Source organism: Chenopodium album, chromosome 10, assembly GCF_948465745.1.
Source record: "Chenopodium album chromosome 10, dcCheAlbu1.1, whole genome shotgun sequence".
Taxonomy (NCBI): domain Eukaryota; kingdom Viridiplantae; phylum Streptophyta; class Magnoliopsida; order Caryophyllales; family Amaranthaceae; genus Chenopodium; species Chenopodium album.
The window spans coordinates 54,086,807-54,108,384 of NC_137843.1; the positions used below are offsets into that span (position 1 = coordinate 54,086,807).

General features: G+C 35.5%; 1 protein-coding gene across 1 annotated transcript; it reads right to left on the reverse strand.

Annotated features, from left to right (window-relative positions):
- Window positions 1-1,382: 1,382 nt before the first annotated feature.
- LOC145564119 (nucleobase-ascorbate transporter 6-like) lies at window positions 1,383-10,407 on the reverse strand. Its single transcript, XM_081624461.1, has 14 exons — window positions 10,180-10,407; window positions 4,983-5,080; window positions 4,724-4,900; window positions 4,519-4,619; window positions 4,222-4,297; window positions 4,013-4,072; window positions 3,708-3,892; window positions 3,372-3,468; window positions 3,138-3,224; window positions 2,896-2,954; window positions 2,699-2,790; window positions 2,210-2,287; window positions 1,950-2,110; window positions 1,383-1,858 (listed from the first exon to the last, which is right to left on the reverse strand). The coding sequence occupies exons 1-14, from the start codon at window positions 10,298-10,300 to the stop codon at window positions 1,640-1,642; spliced, it is 1,611 nt and encodes a 536-aa protein (XP_081480587.1). The 5' UTR covers window positions 10,301-10,407; the 3' UTR covers window positions 1,383-1,639.
- Window positions 10,408-21,578: the final 11,171 nt, after the last annotated feature.

The following is a 21,578-nucleotide window of genomic DNA, read 5'->3' on the forward strand; positions in this document are numbered from 1 at the left end:
CCCTAAGTTACCACTCCCTTTGTCCCTTAACAATTGCCCCATCTCCCACATTGAAGGATTGAGGATGTAGTATATGATAGTATATGCTGATATGCTTTTCCATTGTTTAGATCTGTGTGAGTAACACTTATCCCATGTCAAATATTATTCACCAAACATGTACTCCTTCAAAGATGTATTTTGTAATTAAATTATTTTTATTTAGTTACAACTTGCAATTTTTGGAAAATAGGATCAAAAGAAACAAAACAAACCATGGAATCTAGGCATTCATAAATACGTTTGTAAATATATGCACCACTTAACCCACTTGCAAAAAAATCTTACTTAAGCCCGTTTCATTACTCATATTTAGGTGTTTACAATATAAACAACTCACAACCTTCTTATTCTGTCCACGTGGAATAAATCACACACGTATCTTTAAAGTTGAAAATTAATTCCAACAGCAATGGCTGCCTAGGTGCTGGTGGTCAAATTTCAATGGAGTAGGTGTTGTGGACGTTGTGGTGGTGGTGGTTGACTTGTGAACGAGGGATGAAAGAAAGGAGCAAGGAAAAAGATATAATATCAACCTATAATCGTGGGCAGTTGTAAGAAATTACAAACGGGAGGTAGCTACATAGTAGAATAGAAATTATAAAAGATCAGACTATTATAAGAATGTTGAAGAATAAACCTCTCAAGTGTCACTATATGTAAGTGTCCCACATTGGTTGAAGAAGAGAGAATTAAACACTTTATAAGGCTAAGAGGCTACTCCTCCTATTGCCATATGGTTTTGGGATGGAACCTCCTTGGACTTGTGAAGTGGACTCTCTCTCTTAGTTTGCGGGTGCGGCCCAGGCCCGCGTTTATCATGGTATCAGAGCAAGGCCCACGGTATGGGACCTCTAATGGTTTAAGTATATTGCCAGGCCCAAAGTTTGGGACCTTTAATGGCATCAAGTATTCTGGGCCAAATTAAATTGGATCAAGTGATCCTTGAGTTAAAGGGACCTTACATGTGATGGGGAGTGTTGAAGAATAAACCTCGGACTTGTGAAGTGGACTCTCTCTTAGTTTGCGGGTGCGGCCCAAGCCCGCGTTTATCAAAGAAATTAAGAATCAAGTAAGACTCTTCCTAGGGAGCGCAGTCCTCATACTTATATTGTTAGATATGGAGCGCAGCCCTTCCTAGGGCCTCACAGTTAAGACTCTTCCTCATTAGATATGAGTAGTTGAGACAGTGTGACTTAATTATACGAAGAGATGGGGTAGTAAGGATTAGTACATTATAAGACTATAAAGCCTAAAAGGTGAAGCTCAAAGTCACAAAACTAATAAAACCATGTTAAGGTCTATACAAAGCAGGATATGAGCATATGAACAGCAAGAAGCCAAGGCACTCCATAGTTGGAATTCTTTTTAAACAACCTGGACCAGGGATACAACTATTCGGGCAAAAAAGCTATATATAAATTTTCCCTTTACGTTCTTTCGAATTTTCTCATCTACACAGCTAAAGCTAGAGGTCTGCGGCATCAAAACTTCAAAAGTATAAACAATGAGCATCAGAATGGGGGGAAAAAAAATAGGCCAGACCATGTCATCTTTTCACATTTTCTACTTTCGACATCTGATCTACTTTCCAGAAAATTCACACGGATGGGAAGAACTTGTTTAGGTTGAAGGGCAAGGAGTAGAACTCTTCACTTCTGGTGTCTCCCTTGAATGATCGGAATCTGTCCCACCAATGTGACCCTCGGTCTTTTCTTGTCCCACTGTCTTTTTTGCGCAATGTGACATCCAAAAAGTATGCCAACACACCAGCAACAAAGGGTTCCGATGAGAAAGGCACATTTACCATGTCATTGAACTGCATGATCCCATAAACAAACCAGCTTAATCATGATACAAATTAGATTTAGGAACTCTGGAAACAGAAAAAGATTGTAGTTTTTACTAACCCATCTTGCATGTGTGTGTACCGGACCATATCCCTTCACTGCTGTGTACTCGTTGAAGTATTGTGGTATGGACAAGCCCATGAAAACTGAGAAACCTAGAATGAATTTTGTTCTGAAGCTGTTTAAGTTGCAGAATTGTAGGAAGCCAAGACCCGCTGAACCTGCTCAGATTGCATGAAGGTGAAGAAATATCAGATGGTTCGAGCCTTTGAAAAATATACTATATAGAACGAAGCTTGCTGGTTGGTCAAAGAACGTACCAACATATGCAAAGAACAGGCAATACAAAGCTGCCACCATTGGTGCTGGAATTGAGGCAAATACAGCTCCGAATTTACCTTGTCATAGTAAGTCCAAAATCAATAAATGTGATGAAAATTGTAGGGGGGACACAAACATCTATCAATCAATCAATCAATCAAAGCCTTAATCCCAAAAGTGGGGTCGGCTAACATGAACCAAATTTGATTATTCCGTGTAGTCATCAACATAAATCTTTCTCCTCCATCCCTTACGATCCAAAACTTCATCCTCACGTAAATCCATGCACTTCATATCCTTCCTCACTCCTTCCAACCAAGTCATCTTTGGTCTCCCTCTTCCTCGTTTAATCCCTCCATGGTCCCACTCTTCCACTCTTCGCACCGGTGCACCCTCGGGTCTCCGTCTTACATGTCCAAACCAACGCAGACGATTTTCCCTTAATTTATCTACAATGCCCGCCACAAACATCTAAAGATAAAAATTACCTAGTATTGAAAAAAAGATCATGAATCCTGCCGCAATCTGTACCACCCTTCGACTGCCAACACGTGTCAGAGCCAGCAAACCGGCATTCTCCCTGAACATTAGCAAGAAACGGCTCATTGCCAATCTAAGAATAACATTAACCTTACAACAGAACACTGATATCTGCATAACATAGGATGGGTGTATTGAGTCTTACACAGATGCTGATGCAGAATTCCCAGTTCCGAATAGTCCACACAAAAGAATACCCACTCCCTGTAAGAAGAGAGGAGAAACCAAAAGGCATACACACACACACAAGGGAGTCAATACCAACCCATACAAATAACATAACTCTAATGTACTCAACATATGAAAAAACATTTTCAATATTATTTAGGATTTTTTTTTAAATGGTACTTTCCACCTATACTCTGAATTGCTATCAAGTATAATCACCTGCCAACCAATTCCACGGCTAAGAACAGATGGTGGCACAGGAGTTGCACTTGCATATCTTGATACTGCGATGAAGGTACCAGTAGACTACCACACAACAAATAAAAAAGGTGAGACAATAGTGAGAGTGAACTACATGGTTGAGCATAACAAGAAGAGGTGAAGTGAAGATAAAGAATGAACAATAGTTTGAGAGAAAATTGTACGCTTCTGCAAATTAATAAGTGTACAAACCTCCACAAGGGCAACAAACGAAGCCATCATCATAGCAAAGGCTTCTCCTGCATCAAATGTTGGAGCTCCCCATTGAAATGGATATGGAACACTTATCCTGCACCAAAGAACAAATTGCACAGTGTGATATTAATAACAACTCTTGGCTGATGAAAAAGAGAAGTTGAGATCACAGCACATCATTAATGAGCTTAAATTATAGAGCTTGCTAATCCAGAGTTTTCCATTTGATCTAGCCTCCATAAATCCTACTTAACTGTTAACTTACAAAAGCCTTACATGAGGAGATATGTAAACTCAGTTGCCATATACAAGAGACTAGAGAAGGGTTCATACCAGGAAGCACCACTAATAATTCCAGCACGATCAGTTCTGCAACTCAGTTGAGTTGTTTGTGACCTGTGCCTATAGGCACCTCCAACTGTGAGGATGTGAGCATAAATCCACACAATGGCCACAGAGAACAGAACAGCAAAGCGATCAAATATATGTCTTTCACCGCGCATCAGATGAGGTAAGTACTGCAAAGACAACCATGAACTCTTAATTCTTGATGATAACTAAATAATCTATAACTTCATGTCAATGCCCCTAAGGAGCTTTCATCACAGATAGATTATTGAAGAAGTATCCAATGTTACCTGTGAAAAGATGAGTAGGAGTACAATATGCGGCAGCCCTATCTCAACGCATTTAGCAACCTATTCATCAAGTAACACATGGTAAATAATAGTCATCATTAGGTCTCAAATCTTTATCATGAAGTATCATACAAGTAACATATGAATGATCATATTCATCATTTAGGTCTCATCTTTTTTTCAGTGATTTCCAAGATAGTAACACTTACCCCAGGAAAACCCAATTCATACAACCCAAATCCAGTAAGAGCTACCAAAGGAACAGCAGCCAATGGACTTAAGAACCTAACAAATACAGGACATGTACACACGAGGATAGAAGTTAGAGTCCTTCATCACATTAGAATACAGTATTGAAAAATCTATAGATGAGCAGTTAAACAGTCATGGTGCAATTTTTACATTGCCTCCCAAGCCAAAACACTAGAATTTACGGCCCATAATTATCCCATATCACGAAATAGTAGTCAAAATGAAACTTTTGGCCAAGAAGTATTTTAGTTTACCTTGCCACATTACGCCACAAACCACTAAATCCAAGAACAATTTGTAGGATTGAAGCAACAATAAGTGATCCTTGGATTCCCCGAATTGTCTTATTAAATTTCTGCAAAAGGTTCCAAGATATATATCATTAAGTGGTTAATGAGCATAACCAAGCCCCAAAAGGGACAAATATCATCACTCAATATATGGTTCCAATAACCGAACCTCCTGAGGATCAGCAATGCCACTGTAACGACCAGCCAAAACAATAGAAATTGTGGTGGGAACATAAGTATAAGAACCCCCAATAACAGCCGGCAAACGAGTACCAAACAGGGTCTGGAACAATGTGTTCACACCAGCAACAAATAGCAAGGTTTGAATCATTCTAGCTTTCTCTTCCTACAAAGAATAACCATATGACTTCAGCTCTAGTTTTAAATTCCAATTACAAAGCAAAGCAGCATAAGCAATAGATAAGTACTTTTCCTCCTCCCATCTGAGGAACCAAATAGGTAGGAATGAGCACTGTTGTCCCTAACATCACCAAGTAATGCTGAAATCCAAGTAAAATTGCCTCAGCTGCAAAGTTAGCCAATAAACTATAATCAGCATCAACGTTCATAACCACAAAAACACATGCACTATACAAATAATGTTCATGGGATTAAATAATACAGATAGAAACATAATTTGAAACCGTTAAGGAATGATCTTCTCAAAGTAAATATCTTCTATTATTTTGTAAATATTCTCTACCTTGATTCTAGGAATATTAGTCAGTAAATTAGTCTATATAATTTAGCCTTAATCTACTCCTTAATCTTAGTGATTGATTGATTGTAATCTTGTATAGCCTAACTTAGCCAAAGCCCATACCAATTGTATACTATATATATGTAATCGTTTAATGAGAAAACTAAAACTTCCTTCATAATTCTTATATGGTATCAGCCTACCGATCTCCTCCCTCCACTCAATTTTCTTTCTTCTCTAACCAAAATGGTCAACTCAAACTCCATTCCTTCTTATCAAATTCCCAATGGGAATGACCCTGCCAAACCCTTCACTTTTCTCAATATTCAAACCACTATCAAACTCACACCTGCAAACTACCTTTCCTAGAAAATTCAAATCGTAGCTATACTCGTCGGCCATGATTTGTTTCAATACATAGATGGCTCCCTTCCATGCCCTCCTTATGTTATCACCTCGGCTAGTGGTGAAAAGGAACCCAACCCAGATCATGTCTTTTGGACTCGCCAAGATCGTCTTCTCTTTGGTGCTCTATTTGGCACATTATCACCAAACCTTGTTCCCTTGGTCTCTAAGGGTCGTACCTCCAAGCAATTGTGGGACATTCTCAAACGCACTTATGCCCTTCCTACTCGTGGCCACATCAAACAAATCAAGGATCAACTAAATCGCATCACCAAGGGTAGTCAATCCATCACTGAATATATGCAATCTCTCAAAACTTGTGCCGATCGTTTAGCCTCATTGGGCAAGAAGTTTGAACACAAGGATTTAATTGATCGAGTCCTCTACGGCCTTGATAACTCCTACAACTCAGCCATTGAATCGGTGAATGCTAGGGATACACCCATCTCATTTGAGGAACTGCACAAGAAACTTATCAACAAGGAGCTCTCATTGCAGCAAAGCCGTACTAATCCCTCACTTCCTGCCACTGCCTTTGCAACGTCAACAAGGCCTCACTTCCATATCTACGATAACAACAACAATCGTACCAATACTTCAGGTATTCTTCCAACTCCCAACAATCATACTAAGCAATCAAGACCTTTTCTCAGTAAATGTCAATGGTGCCGTGAACAGGGTCATGTTGTTGCTCATTGCAATTTGTTCAAACAACAGTTTCCTAATGCTACACCACCACCACCACACAACAACCGTCCAACTCCTATGCCACAAGCCAACACTGCCAACCTTGCTACATCATCCTCTTCCACCTGGATTCTTGATAGCGGTGCCTCCCACCATGTAACAGCAGACTTGAACAATCTCCCTATGCACACTCCGTATGATAGGAGTGAAGAACTAGCTGTTGGTGACGGTAAAAGCCTAAAAATTACTCACTTTGGTTCTATTATCTTCTCAAATTCTCTAAAACTTAACAATGTTCTTGTTGTTCCTGCTATATCCAAAAATATTATTTCCATATCACAATTGTGTCAAGATAATAATATTTCCATCACTTTCTCATCCACCTCTTTTCTTGTGAAGGATCTTACAACGGGGGCATTTCTCTTCCAGGGGCAAATAAATTAAGTCTGGCATCTATGAAGTCCAACCCACTTCTCCTAAGGTCTACACAAGCACAATTACTAGTTCTCTTGATTGGCATCACAAATTAGGACATCCATCCCAGTATGCCTTTAGGCAAATTATCGGTAAAAATAAACTAAATGTATCTAGTATTTCTATTCTAGAATGTAATTCTTGTGCTTGTAATAAAAGTCATCGTTTCCATTCTCTATATCTTCTATTACATCTTCTGCTCTTCTTGAATATGTTTATACTGACCTATGGACTTCACCGGTTTACTCTTATGATGGCTTCAAATACTACATAATTTTTGTGGATCACTATACCAAATACATTTGGCTATATCATCTTAAAAATAAATCCGACGCCAAAAATACATTCATCCGATATAAGGCTCTTGTTGAAAAGTACTTTCAATTACCCCTTAAAACTCTCTACTCGGATAATGGTGGTGAATATGAATCCCTCAAAACATTCCTCTTCCTCTCTATTGATGGTATCACTCATTTAACTACAGCTCCTCATACCCCTAAACACAATGGCTATTCCGAACGTCATCATCATCATGTTGTTGAAACATTACTCTCCTTATTAACACACGCCAACATGCCTCTTGAATATTGGACCCATGCTTGTTCCACTGCCACTTATCTAATTAATCGTCTACCAACTCCAACACTAAACAATGAATCACCCTATTCTAAATTGTTTGGTGTTCAGCCAAACTATAGTAAACTAAGGAGCTTTGGCTGCCTTTGTTACCCCTTTCTTAAACCTTACAATTCTTATAAATTGGAATTAAAATCCAAACCATGTGTCTTTCTTGGGTATTCACCCACACAAAGTGCCTATTATTGTCTAGAACTAAACTCTCATCGTATCTACACTTCTAGGCACGTTCATTTCATAGAAAACAAATTTCCTTTATCTGAGAAAAATATTTCTCTTCCTTCACATACATCACTGGTAGAAGAATGGGCACCTCTTACCTTACCCATTCTAACTCCTACACCAAACCCACCCCACTCCTCAAATAACCCCACTACTACTTCTTTCGCTGCCAAAACATCAAACCACACACCTCCTTCCACTCCATCCACACATACATCTCTCACACCTCCTCCCTCATCACCACAAAATGTGAACCACCATGCACCTTTGTCACCACAAATGGCCACCCGACTTCAACATAGCATTAGGAAACCAATTGACAAATTGAATTTAAATGTCGAGGTTGTCGAGGTTGAGGTTCCGAAAAATATTACTCAAGCTCTCAAAAGTCCGGTGTGGAGAAAAGCCATGGATGCCAAAATTGATGCTCTGATGAAAAATAAAACATGGGATCTTGTTCCCTCCTCTCCTTCACAAAATGCAGTGGGGTGCAAATGGATTTTTCGAATTAAGAAAGTTAAAGACGGCAATATCATTCGATACAAGGCTAGGTATGTTGCAAGGGGATTTAATCAAAGGCCGGGAATCGACTATGGTGAAACATTTAGCCCTGTTGTAAAACCCGCAACAGTCCGTCTTATTCTCTCACTTGCCGTAAGCCAAAGTTGGCCTCTTCGCCAATTGGACATCAATAATGCTTTTCTCCAAGTCACTTTAATTGATGATGTTTATACCATTCAACCACCGGGTTATAGTGACCCTAATAATCCTACACATGTGTGCAAGATAAAACAAAGCCCTTACGGGTTAAAACAAGCATCGAGAGCACGGTACAATGAATTGCGCCAACATTTGATCCACTTGGGATTTAGGAACACTATCTCTGTTCACTCTCCACAAAAATGGTCACATCATTTATTTAATTGTCTACATTGACAATATTATTGTGACAAGCAATACATCATCATTCATGGAATCTTTTATTCAACAACTTGCTGCGCATTTCTCCTTAAAAGACTTGGGTGATCTATCATACTTTTTAGGAGTTGAAGTCATGCCCCATCCAAATGGCCTTTTCTTAAGTCAAAAGAAGTATATTAATGAAATTTTGTGCAAAGCCAACGTGGATGAAGCCAAACCAATTGCCACACCCATTGTCACGGATCCTCCTTTGTCTATTCATGGAGAGCCACTGCCGGATCCTACACAATACCACGTCCTGACGTTGCCTTCACAGTCAATAAGTTAGCCCAATATATGCTAAGACCAAGTGATCAAAATATGCAAGCATTGCATTGCCTCCTACGGTACCTCAATGGCACATCTAACATGGGCTTAACTCTGCATAAAAACTCTCCTCTTACTATCCATGCTTTCTCCGACTCTGATTGGGCTAGAGATAAGGATGATTATATCTCTACAACAGCATATATTGTTTACTTAGGCAAGAACCCAATCTCTTGGTCATCCAGAAAACAACGCTCAAGAGCAAGGTCCTCCACCGAAGCCGAGTATCGTGCCGTGGCAAATGCTACGGCTGAAATCTTATGGGTGCGAAATTTGTTTAAGGAACTTGGACATAAAGTTACAGCAGCTCCAGTCATCTATTGTGACAATGCCGGAGCCACCTATGTAAGTGCAAACCCGGTGTTTCACTCCAAAATGAAACACTTAGCTCTTGATAGGAATGATCTTCTCAAAGTAAATATCTTCTATTATTTTGTAAATATTCACTACCTTGATTCTAGGAATATTAGTCAGTAAATTAGTCTATATAATTTAGCCTTAATCTACTCCTTAGTCTTAGTGATTGATTAATTGTAATCTTATATAGCCTAACTTAGCCAAAGTCCATACCAATTGTATACTATATATATGTAATCGTTTAATGAGAAAACTACAACTTCCTTCGTAATTCTTATAGAAACAACATTATACAAATCCAACACCCACCCCCTCCCCCACACACAATGACACTAATAATATCACTACAAGAGCCCATTCCGACACGAGTATGTGTCCAAGTGTCATACTCCCTCTAATTTATGACCAAAAAATTTATTTTTGTCAATATGAAGTGTCAAATACATATTCATATTTCATAACTCGGAAAAAAAATAAAATAAAATAAAAAAATTCAAATTATGAATTATGTCCATGGGATTATTAACTATACATAAAATCAGAAATTAACTTCTTTGGTTCGAAATAAAGTGCACAGCTACCATACTCATGTCGGAGTATCAAGGATCGGGTAAATAAACATAATTTACTAAAGGGAATCTTAAGGTCCACAAGCTGAAAGTAACAACAATACATAAACCAAAACGAAGTTAACGTGTTGAGTGGTCACAATCAAAAAGTAATAAACCCCACAATTTATCAATTTCCAAAATTCAAAAGACAAGAGATCTTCACAATTGATTGACTGCAAAATCAAAAACAGAAACAACAAATTAATACAGTAACAGAGATCATATAATAAAATAAAAGTGACTTACGCCAAGGTGGTGGACTGGTAATACAATATGAAACTCCAGGTAACTGATCTTTTACTGGGTGTGGCTGCAGCTCATCTTGCTTTGGCTGTGGCCCTGGTCCTCCTCCACCGCCACCCGCCATCTTCTAGAAAACACCCAAAAAATATAAACAAAAATTTTAAAAAAAATTAAATGAAAATCCAGAGAAGTAAATGAGAAATCTAGCAAAACCCAGATGTTAGAATTCCCAGAAATCCAAAAAAAAAAAAAATAGAAAATGATGATAAAAGTGTACAATGTAGGTTGAAATTTGAAACTTACAGTTCGGAAAAACTTGTAAAAGAAGGGTACTAAAAATAATTTGTAGGGAAAAGAAGACAGACAAGAACTTTGTAAGGGAAGGTGGAAATGGTGTGAGTTACACTTTTTAAGCAAAAAAAAAAAAAAAAAAAAAAAAACAGAAAAAATAATATGAAGGGGAGCCCACTTTATGGGTGTGAGATTAGCCAATGGTTAGATAAAGAAGAAGAAGAATAAGAGAGGGAGAATGGGTGTGAAAATGGAGAGAGAAAAAAGTTGAAATTCATGAAATAAGGAAGGGGAGAAGGGAAAGAAGCAGAGTGGCAGTCCAAAAAGCAAAGGAAAGCAATGCAAGTGTGTTCATGAGTGTATCAGCAACCAACATTGAAATTATACCTCTCTGCGCCCCCAAGGAATCTTTGTCCTTTTTTTTTTTTTTTTAATGTAATGGTTACTTGAATTAAATGCACCAATGTGAGTAGTATTGTTACTTGAATTAAATGTTCTACAAGTACGGAGTATGATATTACTCGTATTACATTATATTAACATTCATGTGAACTTAATTATCGGATTAATGATTTTAGCACATTAATATTGATTTAGACATACTAATTGTAAGATTTTTGTTTTCTAAAACTGCTTTTACATGAACATCAATATCATTAATAAGTGTGTCAAATTTAGTTTCTTAATTCTTGGACTAGAAGCCATGAAAGTTGAGATGTGTTCAAATTTCTTTTTCACTAATTGGATCAAGAGAATATGTATGAATAATTACCCACGGGTTTGTCATACAATATACTTTTTTTTTTAGAATTATACAAGGTACATAGCATCCAATTATTTTCACATTTTATTTTTATTCTTTTGTCATTTGAAATTCTTCCACAAAAGGGAAATATTAAGTGTCATTCATTAAAAACTCTACTGAATTAGCATGTCAAATTTATTGAGAGAGGGAAGGTAAAGGAATCACTAACTCCAATTAAAAAGTCTCTAATGAAATTTGATCTCATGTGACAAATCTCTTACCACTATGGTTAGCCTTGTTTAATAACATTGTAGGTCATTGAATGTGCCATTTTTGAAAATATATAAAGAAAATTACAAATTCTTTATTGAAACGATTTTTTTAATTAATATTTTATTAATTTTATATTGAAATAATTATGACTCTTAATTGTTATTGGCGTCGTCATACTTAATACTTATCAAGGGTATTCTTGTATTTGTGTAAACCCTAATAACTACAAATATAATATTGTATTATTCTATTAATACTCTCTATGTAGCCAAAAAAAAAATTAAAATTTTTTTTTAAAAAAATTACAAAAATACAAGTACAAATTTGATCCTAGAAAAAAAAAAGGTGGTTTAACATTTATGATTTGAATAATTTCCCGTTTGGTTTGATGTAAAACATTTTCAATATGAAAACCTATTTTTCATGGAAAACCACACTTAGGCTCCATTCACTTCACCTTATTTTTACTGAACTGAAATTATTTTTACTGAAGTGAAATTATTTTTTACTGAACTGAAATTAATTTTACTGAACTGAAATTATTTTTGCTGAACTGAAATTATTTTTACTGAATTTCTATTGTTTTTCTTCTTTAAAGTTACTGATTTTTCCTGAACTGAAATTATTTTTACTGAAATGAAATTAATTTTACTAAACTAAAATTATTTAACTGAACTGAACTTATTTTTGCTAAACTGAAATTATTTTTACTAAATATTATCATTTTTAAGGTGAAATGAACATGGCCTTACAAAATAGTTTTCCTTTGTTTGGTTCTTACCAGAAAAGTTAAATAAAAATTATAAATGGAAGTGAAAATGTGGGGATGGATGAGAGGAACGTAAAAGGTAGATAAGTAAGGAGAAAAATGTGTTTCATTTGTGAAGGAAATGTTTTCCTCTATTATGGATGTAATTTTCCACCTCTTCAATTCACAAACCAAACAAAGGAAAAATGAGAAATATTGGAAAAATCATTTTCCATGAAATATTTTACATCAAACCAAACGGGGCAATTCACTTTCTAGATTTACTATGTTGTTTAAAATTGAATGTGACCAGCGAAATATTGTTTTCGGAATAGGAAAGGCTTTTTTTTTTTTTTTTTGAGGAAATAGGAAAGTATTTGATTGTTTAAATTGGATCGATTTTTAATTACATGCACATACATAGGCTAAGCTTAGTCACTTTAGTGTTTTCATTATACTTGTAAGGAAAGACCAATAGTCCATTGAGTGGCACTGGCTATGTGATTAAGCTACGTTTACGTGATTATTAATTTATACATACTCATTATTTCATTAACATCAGAACTTAATTATATATTTCTACAAACAATTGCAACATAAATATCGTTTCTAATAAATTATGTCGCAATGATATTAGGGATCATTATTAAAATAAAATTCGTAGAAATGGTAGGGAATGTTTGCATTGATTTGCATAATTATGTAGAGTTATGCTTTCGAAATGACTAAAACTCATACCGTTACCTAATGTATGTCTTGTTTGAAAAATTTTAATAACATACCTCATACCTACAAGGAGTGTATAATTTCAGCAGGAGATGGATCTTTGGCTCATTACTCATCATACGAGTCATATCAGACATTTAGGTATTTAATTCATATATATTCTCAGATATAACCAAATACATGTATGGGTATTAAGAATCAACGAACATCTAACTCTATACCACCATATACAATTATAAAGTATATTAATATTATAATTATACCGAGACACGATTTTAACACATATATCGAGATACGATTTTGACCGTTAATTTATCTAATCATATATGTTGATTAAATTATAGGAAAATTAATATTATGAAAGTATATATTATAATGAATCCAACAAGGTATTATACAATAACATTTGTTTTTTTGTATATCAGTAAATTAATCAATTCAAAACCATTAGTGGTCAAACTGTAACGCTTATTAAAATACGGAGGGAGTTTTTTATAGTTTGTTTTTTTTTTTTTTTTTTTTTTTTTTTTTGATTCCTTGTCTTTATATTATAATTTCCCTTCAATCACGTATTGAAAAAGCTAAAAAGGGGGGCCTTCCCCACCGTCACCTATACTCCCTTTATCTACTTAAGTTGTTACTTAGGTCGTAGTAGTTTGTTCCTCCTATTTGAATGTCAAGAAAAAAATAGTAAAAAGTAATGTAGTAAAGTGCAAATTTTGGTGTATTATAGTCTTATAGACTTTACAGTTAAGGTAATAATAATGCTGATCCCATGGAATACTTCTTTACGCATTGCATTGAGGTCAAAAAAGAACAAGAGAAATAAAATTGGTTTACCTTTACAATGATGAAAAAAGGAGTATACTATCATATGCCACTTCTTTTGTAAGAGTATACTCCCTTGATGTTTAAATAAATGTTTATTAAATTTTGTGTTTTAATAAATATTACATTTACTAAATGCAGTCATATTTTAATAAGTATTACACTTTTTTTTTTCTGCAAAAAACTATATATATTTTTCATTTCATAGTTCCCACTCAAATCCACTATTACTATTTTTTTTATTATTTCATTTCTTTCCTCTTACATTTATTACTTTTCAATAATCTATTAACTTCATTATCTTTCTTTTACAAATTTTTAATACACCAACTACCCCATTTACCTCTTATTTTATTTAAGTTAATTAAATTGACTAAAATTATGTATCTGTCAAAGTGTAATACTTATTATAAACATAGTGGGAGTAACAAAAGAGTTTATGGTAGATAAGTCTCCTAGAATTATTGTTCATTATTGTTGTTGTCTCCATTTTCAAATTGTACTCCGTATAAAGTTTAATTTTACTATAACTCTATAAGTGTGACCCTAGGCAAGTTATAGCAATTGATTGAAGATTTGAGGTATGACACCCTATCTTTCCATTAACATTTATGAAATTTAGAGGTTTAGTGTCGGATGACTCTTTCGTCACAAATGTTTGTGGACTATAGTAGTAAATTAACAAGGTGCGTGTATATATATGTTGCAATCTAAATTTAATTCTTATTCTTAGATAAAAAAATTACTAAAAATGATTAAATTTGTACTATAGTAGGTAGCAAGTAATGTACATGCTTATATAGTTATATTATGTATTTACGAAGCAAAAAAAAATATGGATAGAGATTACATCATGATTTTAACATGATGTAGAGATCAAGAGGTCACATGCATGAAAAGTAGTATGTATACAATATACAATTTGGAGTAACAAAACAATTATTCAATTAAGTTTACTATATAAATAACTTGCTTTTCCTACTTTGTAGAAAGAAATTATGCCATTCACGTTGCACCTTCGATGCATGTCATGAGCATGCTTTGCTTTCTTCTTACTATATGTTTTACATGGGATCCCTTGGATCTTATACATGTGCCACTATTTCTATTCATTTTAATTTGTATTCGATCTTCAACCATATATAACATGGATGACATCAACTACACATTATTCTTTGTATTTAAAATAAGTCTCGAGTATCAGGTGATTTGGAGCTCTCAAATAAGTTGTATGTATACTTTTAGGACCATCAACTCTTCTTCGCATTAGATTTTTGTCGTGGTTGTACAAGAAGTTTTGCAAACAACCATTGTAAGGGTTCCTCATGTGTGTCAATGATTGCCAAGATGCCGACTACGGGGCTTAATAATTTTTTTATAGAGTATAAAACCAATCATGGGATTCCAACCACCAACTTATAGCTTTGATTGATTTAGTGCTCTAAAATGGTATTAGAACGAATTATCATAGTTCAATACTAACAAGAAATAACTCGGTAATTTAAATAATCATGGTCAAGATGAAAATGATTTGAAAATCTGTTTGAAACTAGTAGTATAGTTTAACTTGTGATGACCAATACAGGCTAGTTGACGTCATGTTGAAGTCTTGAACATTGATTTACACTCCCATTAGTTTGTAACACACATTGTTTATCATTCCATGGTCTTGTTAAAGCATATATACTTACAACCGGCTTAACCTAACTTAGGAACTAATTTACTTGCATATTACTGTAATCCCATTTTTTTTGACATATATAGGCTAAAGCAAAACAATATTCCTACATGCTACTTTATGCAGTCTTCCAAGACGCGTTTTATAAACAAAACAAAACAAATTTGTCAAAGAAAATTAAATTTTTTGAACTTAACACTAATAGTTAATAGTGCCCGTAAAAATAAAATAAAATAAAATAAAAAAGTAGTTAATAGAGTATGTCTTATTTTTCAACGAGCATTAGCTAAAAGTCATCACGAGCATAAAGTTACTCTACTACATTATTACAGTAGTAAATTTACTAAGTGTGTAGTATAAGTTATTAATTATTATTGCATATAAATCCACACCACACAAAAATTTCACCATATACAGATATACTTTATACAATAATAATAATAACAATAATAATAATAATAATAATAACATACTCTTCCGTCAAAAAAAATAATAATATACTCTACTCCAATTAGGTTGTTTTATGGGGAGCATACCTTATGGTCATGTCAAGGTGTGCAACAGGGTAATCCTCTAGGCCCTTGCCTTTTGCTTTGGTTCTTCATCCGTTGGTGTGCAAATTAGGGATTCTTTTTACTTATGTTTGCAGGCTTGGTATTTAGATGACAGCACTATTATTGGCGACAACTTAGTGGTAGGAAAGGTTTTGGAATTGATTTTGGTGGAATGACCTCGTCTCGGCCTCCATGTCAACGTTGAGAAAATGGAAGTTTTCTGACCCTCGGAGGACCCTCGTAGCTATCTCGTGGGTGTCTTTCCTCCATATATTGGTCGCCCTGTCCATGGTGTTAAGTTGCTGGGTGGTCGTGTCAGTACGGATTCCTCTTTCTGTGGTGAGCTTGTTTCGCAGAGGGTGTCGAAGACCATTGTGCTAATGGATGCTGTTGCTAAGCTCGATGATCCCCAATGTGAGTTGTTACTTCTTCGTGCGTGTACTGGGGTTTCAAAACTCTACTTTGTTATGTGCACTTGTCCTCCTCGTCTTTTTGAAGCGACACATATTTCTTTTGATGTGGCTCTTCAGGCTTATTTGGAGCGCATTGTAACTGCTTCGGGACCTGGTTTTGGTGATTGACAATGGCGTCTTGCCACGTTACCTTTTGCATATGGTGGACTGGGTGTTTATTTAGTAGGTGATGTTCGCCACTATGCTTTCCTTGCGTCGCGTTTGCAATCTTCTGGTTTTCAGGTTACGCTTCTTTGCAATTCTGGTATTGTTGGTCCAGGACCGGCCTTCGATGGTGCTCTTAGTCTTTTTAATAGGACTGTGGAGACTGACCTTATGAGTAACCCTAGTGAGATCGCTGCCCCCAAACTCATGAAGAAATTGGCAGATATATGTTTCACGAAGGTCATTGCATCTGCATAATCCACTTTCTCCTTATCTCCGCATCAGGTTGCCTTATAGAAGTCCCAGCAGGGGGATCACACTTCGGCCTAGTTGCGAGCGGTCCCAAAATCAGGTTTGGGTCAAACTATGAATTGTAAGACTTACCGTTGTGTTCTTTGTTACCGGTTGGGTGTTCCTTTGTTCTCCATTTCGACATCGTGTTATGCTTGCTCAAGGGTTTTTAATGGGGATACTTATGGGGATCATGCGGCGTCTTGTGTTGAGATAGTGGGTATTAAATATCGGCACAACGTTGTTCGTGATACCCTTATTGATATTTGTTTTCGGTCTGGGATTTCTGCGAGAAAGGAGGTTAACGTTGGGTTGTCTGGAGGGGATGACGGTGCTCTCACTAGTAGAAATACTAAATGGCAAGCGGTTCAAACCCCCTAATGGGAAGCGGTTTTAAACTGCATGGCCTTAGGGGGCTTGCCATTGTCCTTTTAAATGGCAAGCGGTTCAAGCGGTTTTGTAGTGAAAGGGCAGCGGTTTTGGCGCCAAACCACTGCCCATTATGGCTGTAAAAATAATTTTTTTTTTCTTTTTTTTTTCTTTCTTTCACTTAAATTGATACACAACCAAAATATATGTAAAAATATTAATATTTTCATTAATTAATTGTTGTAATATTACATTTACATCAAAAATAACATATTAAAAAAAATTGATACAAGTACTAAAATCAGCTTCTTTCTTCCAAAAAAAAATTAAATCAGCCTTCACTTTTATCTGCACCACGCACTGCCACCACCGCCACGACAATCGACGCCGCCAGCCCACCACCGCAACCGACCCTAATAACAAATTAAAAAAAAAAACATAAATATTTTCATTAATAAATTATTCTAATATTACATTTTCTGATTTTCATAAAAAAAAAATACAGTAAATTAATTGATAAAATGGTTGTCGCTCTCGTTCGAGTTCCACCACCAGCCGCGCGCGCCACTAGCCGGTGCCAATTATATCACCACCACCAACAACCTTAACTCGTATATATCACCACCACCACCACCAGCACCCTATCCCGATTCACCCCCACTACCAACCACCTTAAACCCACCTCACCCACCACGACCCCCACCCACCCAAAACCAGACCCCCACCCAAACCACGACCCCACCCACCAAAACCAGATCCCCACCCACCACGACCCTTACCCAAACCACGACCCCCACCCACCAAAACCAGATCCCCACCTACCACGACCCCCACCAAAACTCAAAATCAAAATTAAAATTTAAATCGAAATCAAAAATAAAATCGAAATCAAACCCAGGAAAATCGAAATCAAACCCACAAAATCGAAATTAAAATCAAAATTAAAATTATATTTTGTCACCCAAAAATCCGAACTCAAACCCACGAAAATCGAAATTAAAATCGAAATCAAAATTAAAATTAAAATTTTTCAAGCATAAGCCCCCTTATCTCGTATCATCACCACCATCACCACCACGCACCTTAGACCCATCTTAAAAAAATAAAAAAAAAAACATCTAACCCACCATGACCTCCACCCAAACCAGATCCGCGGCCATGAAAACGCCGACACGCATGCACCACCGCCTCCTAGAATTGGGGTTTTTGGTTCGAATTTGCTCAAAATTTTAATTTACTGGGGGGTTTTGGTCGAGTTTGCTCCAGTTTACTTGTGTACTTGTGATCGAGAGTGGAGAGGAGGGAGACAGAGAGTGAGAAAGAGATCGAGGAGAGTGAGAGTGAGAAACTGAGAAATGGAGAGAGTGAGAAAGAGATCGAGGAGAGTGAGAAACTGAGACGGAGAGGAGAGGAGAGGAGAGAGAAAGGAGAATAAGAGGAGAGAGAAGGAGGCGTGAAAGGAGAATAAGAAGAGGATTGAGGCCCGTATTTAGTTTTAGGGTTTTTTAGGAATGGCAAGCGGTTTTGGGTTGAACCGCTTGCCATTAGAATTTTTTAGGAATGGCAAGCGGTTTTGGGTTGAACCGCTTGCCATTATTTCTAATGGCAAGCGGTTCAACCCAAAACCGCTTGCCATTACATATCTGAGGTCTTTTTTTTTAGTGGGTTTTTCGAAGTGGATTTTAAAAACCGCTTGCCATTTGGGGCTTCCCATTTAGTATTTTCTACTAGTGTCTTCGACCAGTAGATGTGTTGCTTTATTCCTGGGACAGAGGCCTAGATGTATGTGTTGATTTGGCGGGGTCTTCTCCTTTGACACAATTCAATCTGGGTTGTCTGACTTCGTTCCTGGTTGGGTTGTGTCGGTTACGGCTCAGCGGAAGCGGGACAAGTATGGGGATGCGTTGCAAGGCTATTGGGCTATGGTTTTCTACCTTTCTCATTTTCTTCATTGGGCGAATTAGAGAAGGATGATATTACATTGCTGAAGCGGGTTCAGGCGTTTGCTAAAACTCAAAATATTGTGCTCGTGCAGCTGCTCACATCTTCAATAGGATTGGATTCGCTATAGCTAAAGGGGTGGGGGCCCAGATTGTATCTCGGCTCTCCACCAATTTCTTGTAAATTGTTTGACTTTGTAGGTTTTTATTGGTAATGATAATAATAAATAAATAAATAATAACTATGAACCTACATTCTTGTTTCAAAAACACTTTTGATTGCTAATGCGACATTGCGCCGGATCATAATTATAGAATTTATCAGTGGATACATCAAAGATTCAAAGCCAGCAATTAAATATGTATATTTGTGACATTGGTTGGACTGCTTCATCCCTCTAATTTTGGGGAAATCATTAGACTGCCAGTTTGCCATAATGTTCATGAAGTAAAAAATGGATGATAAACTAATAAAGTTAATAAGCTTAATTAAGCTCTTAATATAAGGTTAAAATAGAAGAGTAAAGTACAAAATGACCTTCAAATTTAGAGTTTCAACTATATTATCGTTACATTTTTTTTTTTTCCGAAAAGCATATGCCTATATTATCGTTACATCTTGACAACATAGCCAATGTTATTTATTAGATACATCATATTATCTCATAATTATATCAATTCTTTCGTTTATATATAACTAGGTTAGGTCTCGTGTCAAGTACAGTAATTTTCAATATTTATCATTAGTTTAATACAATTTATATTTAATTGCAAAATAAAATGAAAGTTCTGTGTTATAAAATTTTAAAAAATACAAGTAAATTTATATCACACTTAAAAAAAACTTCATGGGAGAATTAACTAAGATACTTGGTACAACAACGCAAGAACGGAATATCTTTGAGAGAGGGTGTAACATAAATGATGAATAATAATCATCTGCTAATTAGCTTTGCTTTGCTCGCTCTTTTCTAGTGTGGGACACTAGCCAATGCTGCTTTTTCCTCCTTTTCTTTTTTTTTTCCTTAAATAATTGTGTTCATTTAATATTTTAGTCTAGGAACTTTTTCGGTGTATAAGTGCAAAATAAATTTTCAGACAGTGTGTTTTAGAGAGCTATGCTCAAAAAATGTTGTACACAAAAAAGTTATGAAATTGTTGAAATTTTTATAAATATGCTCAAAAAATGTTGTACCCAAAAGGTTATGAAATTGTTGAAGTTTTTATAAAACATACGAGTAAATGGTTAAAAAATTAATTATAAACAAATAAGTGAGATACTTGGCATATAAGTAAAGCTTTTTTTAACGTGCTTGTATGATTATTCATTAATGATATATTTTCTTCCCGTCAATAAAAGAAAAATTCAATTCCATATCATACTTCTCTAACCTTATTTTCAATTTTCGTAGAGGTAATTACGTAAAGATAAGATTCATCTTGAATCAATTTTCCAGCGAGTTTCCATCAAATTTCCTAACAAGTAACAAAGCAAGGTTTTTTTTTTTTTTTTGTTTTACATAATAACAAAGCTAAGTTGTCGGGCTTGTTCTTTTGAGCTTCTTATCTGGGCAGAGCAGGATAAAGCACAACATAGCAGAGCAGCGCAGATTTCAGTAGAGCAGAGCAGAACAAGGCTAGGCTTCTACACATTGTGGAGCAGAGTAGAACAAATTTTAATAGAGTAGAGCAGGGCAGAGTAGAGTAGGACAAAGCAAAGCAGAGCGGCTCTAAAGAACAGGGTAACATAACAAACTTTACTTACCATTTTAAGACATTACACTTTAAAAAATAAAAATAAAATAAAAAATAAATAAAATAAAATAAAATAAAGCCTAAAAAAAAAGGGATAAACAAAAGTGAGTACGTAGCAAGTAATTTTTTAGGATGTCGGCAACGGCAAGGACGGTGGTCAAACCAAGTATGAACATTCATAATTTTTTGATTTTTATTTTATTGTTGTTGGTAGTTTGAGCATTGAAGTTAGCATAAATGTTACTCTAACTATTTTTTTTTTTTAAATGCTTCACTTGAGTTTTCACACTTGTCAAGATATAATTTTGATTATTAATATGTTTAATTAGATATTAGTAAAAATTATAATAAAATTATATTATGATAGTAGACATTGTAACAAATCCAAAAATATATTACATGACCATGTTTATAAATTATATAGTAGTGAAAAAATTAAGTCAAATGCAACATATGAATAGTGTAAATTTTCAAGTGATACATTTAAAAAAAATACGGAGAAAGTATGAGGAAGAACAATTTCTTTGGAAAATTAAAATAAAACATGTACGGAAAGAGTACCACAATCAAGTTACCATGAGTATGTT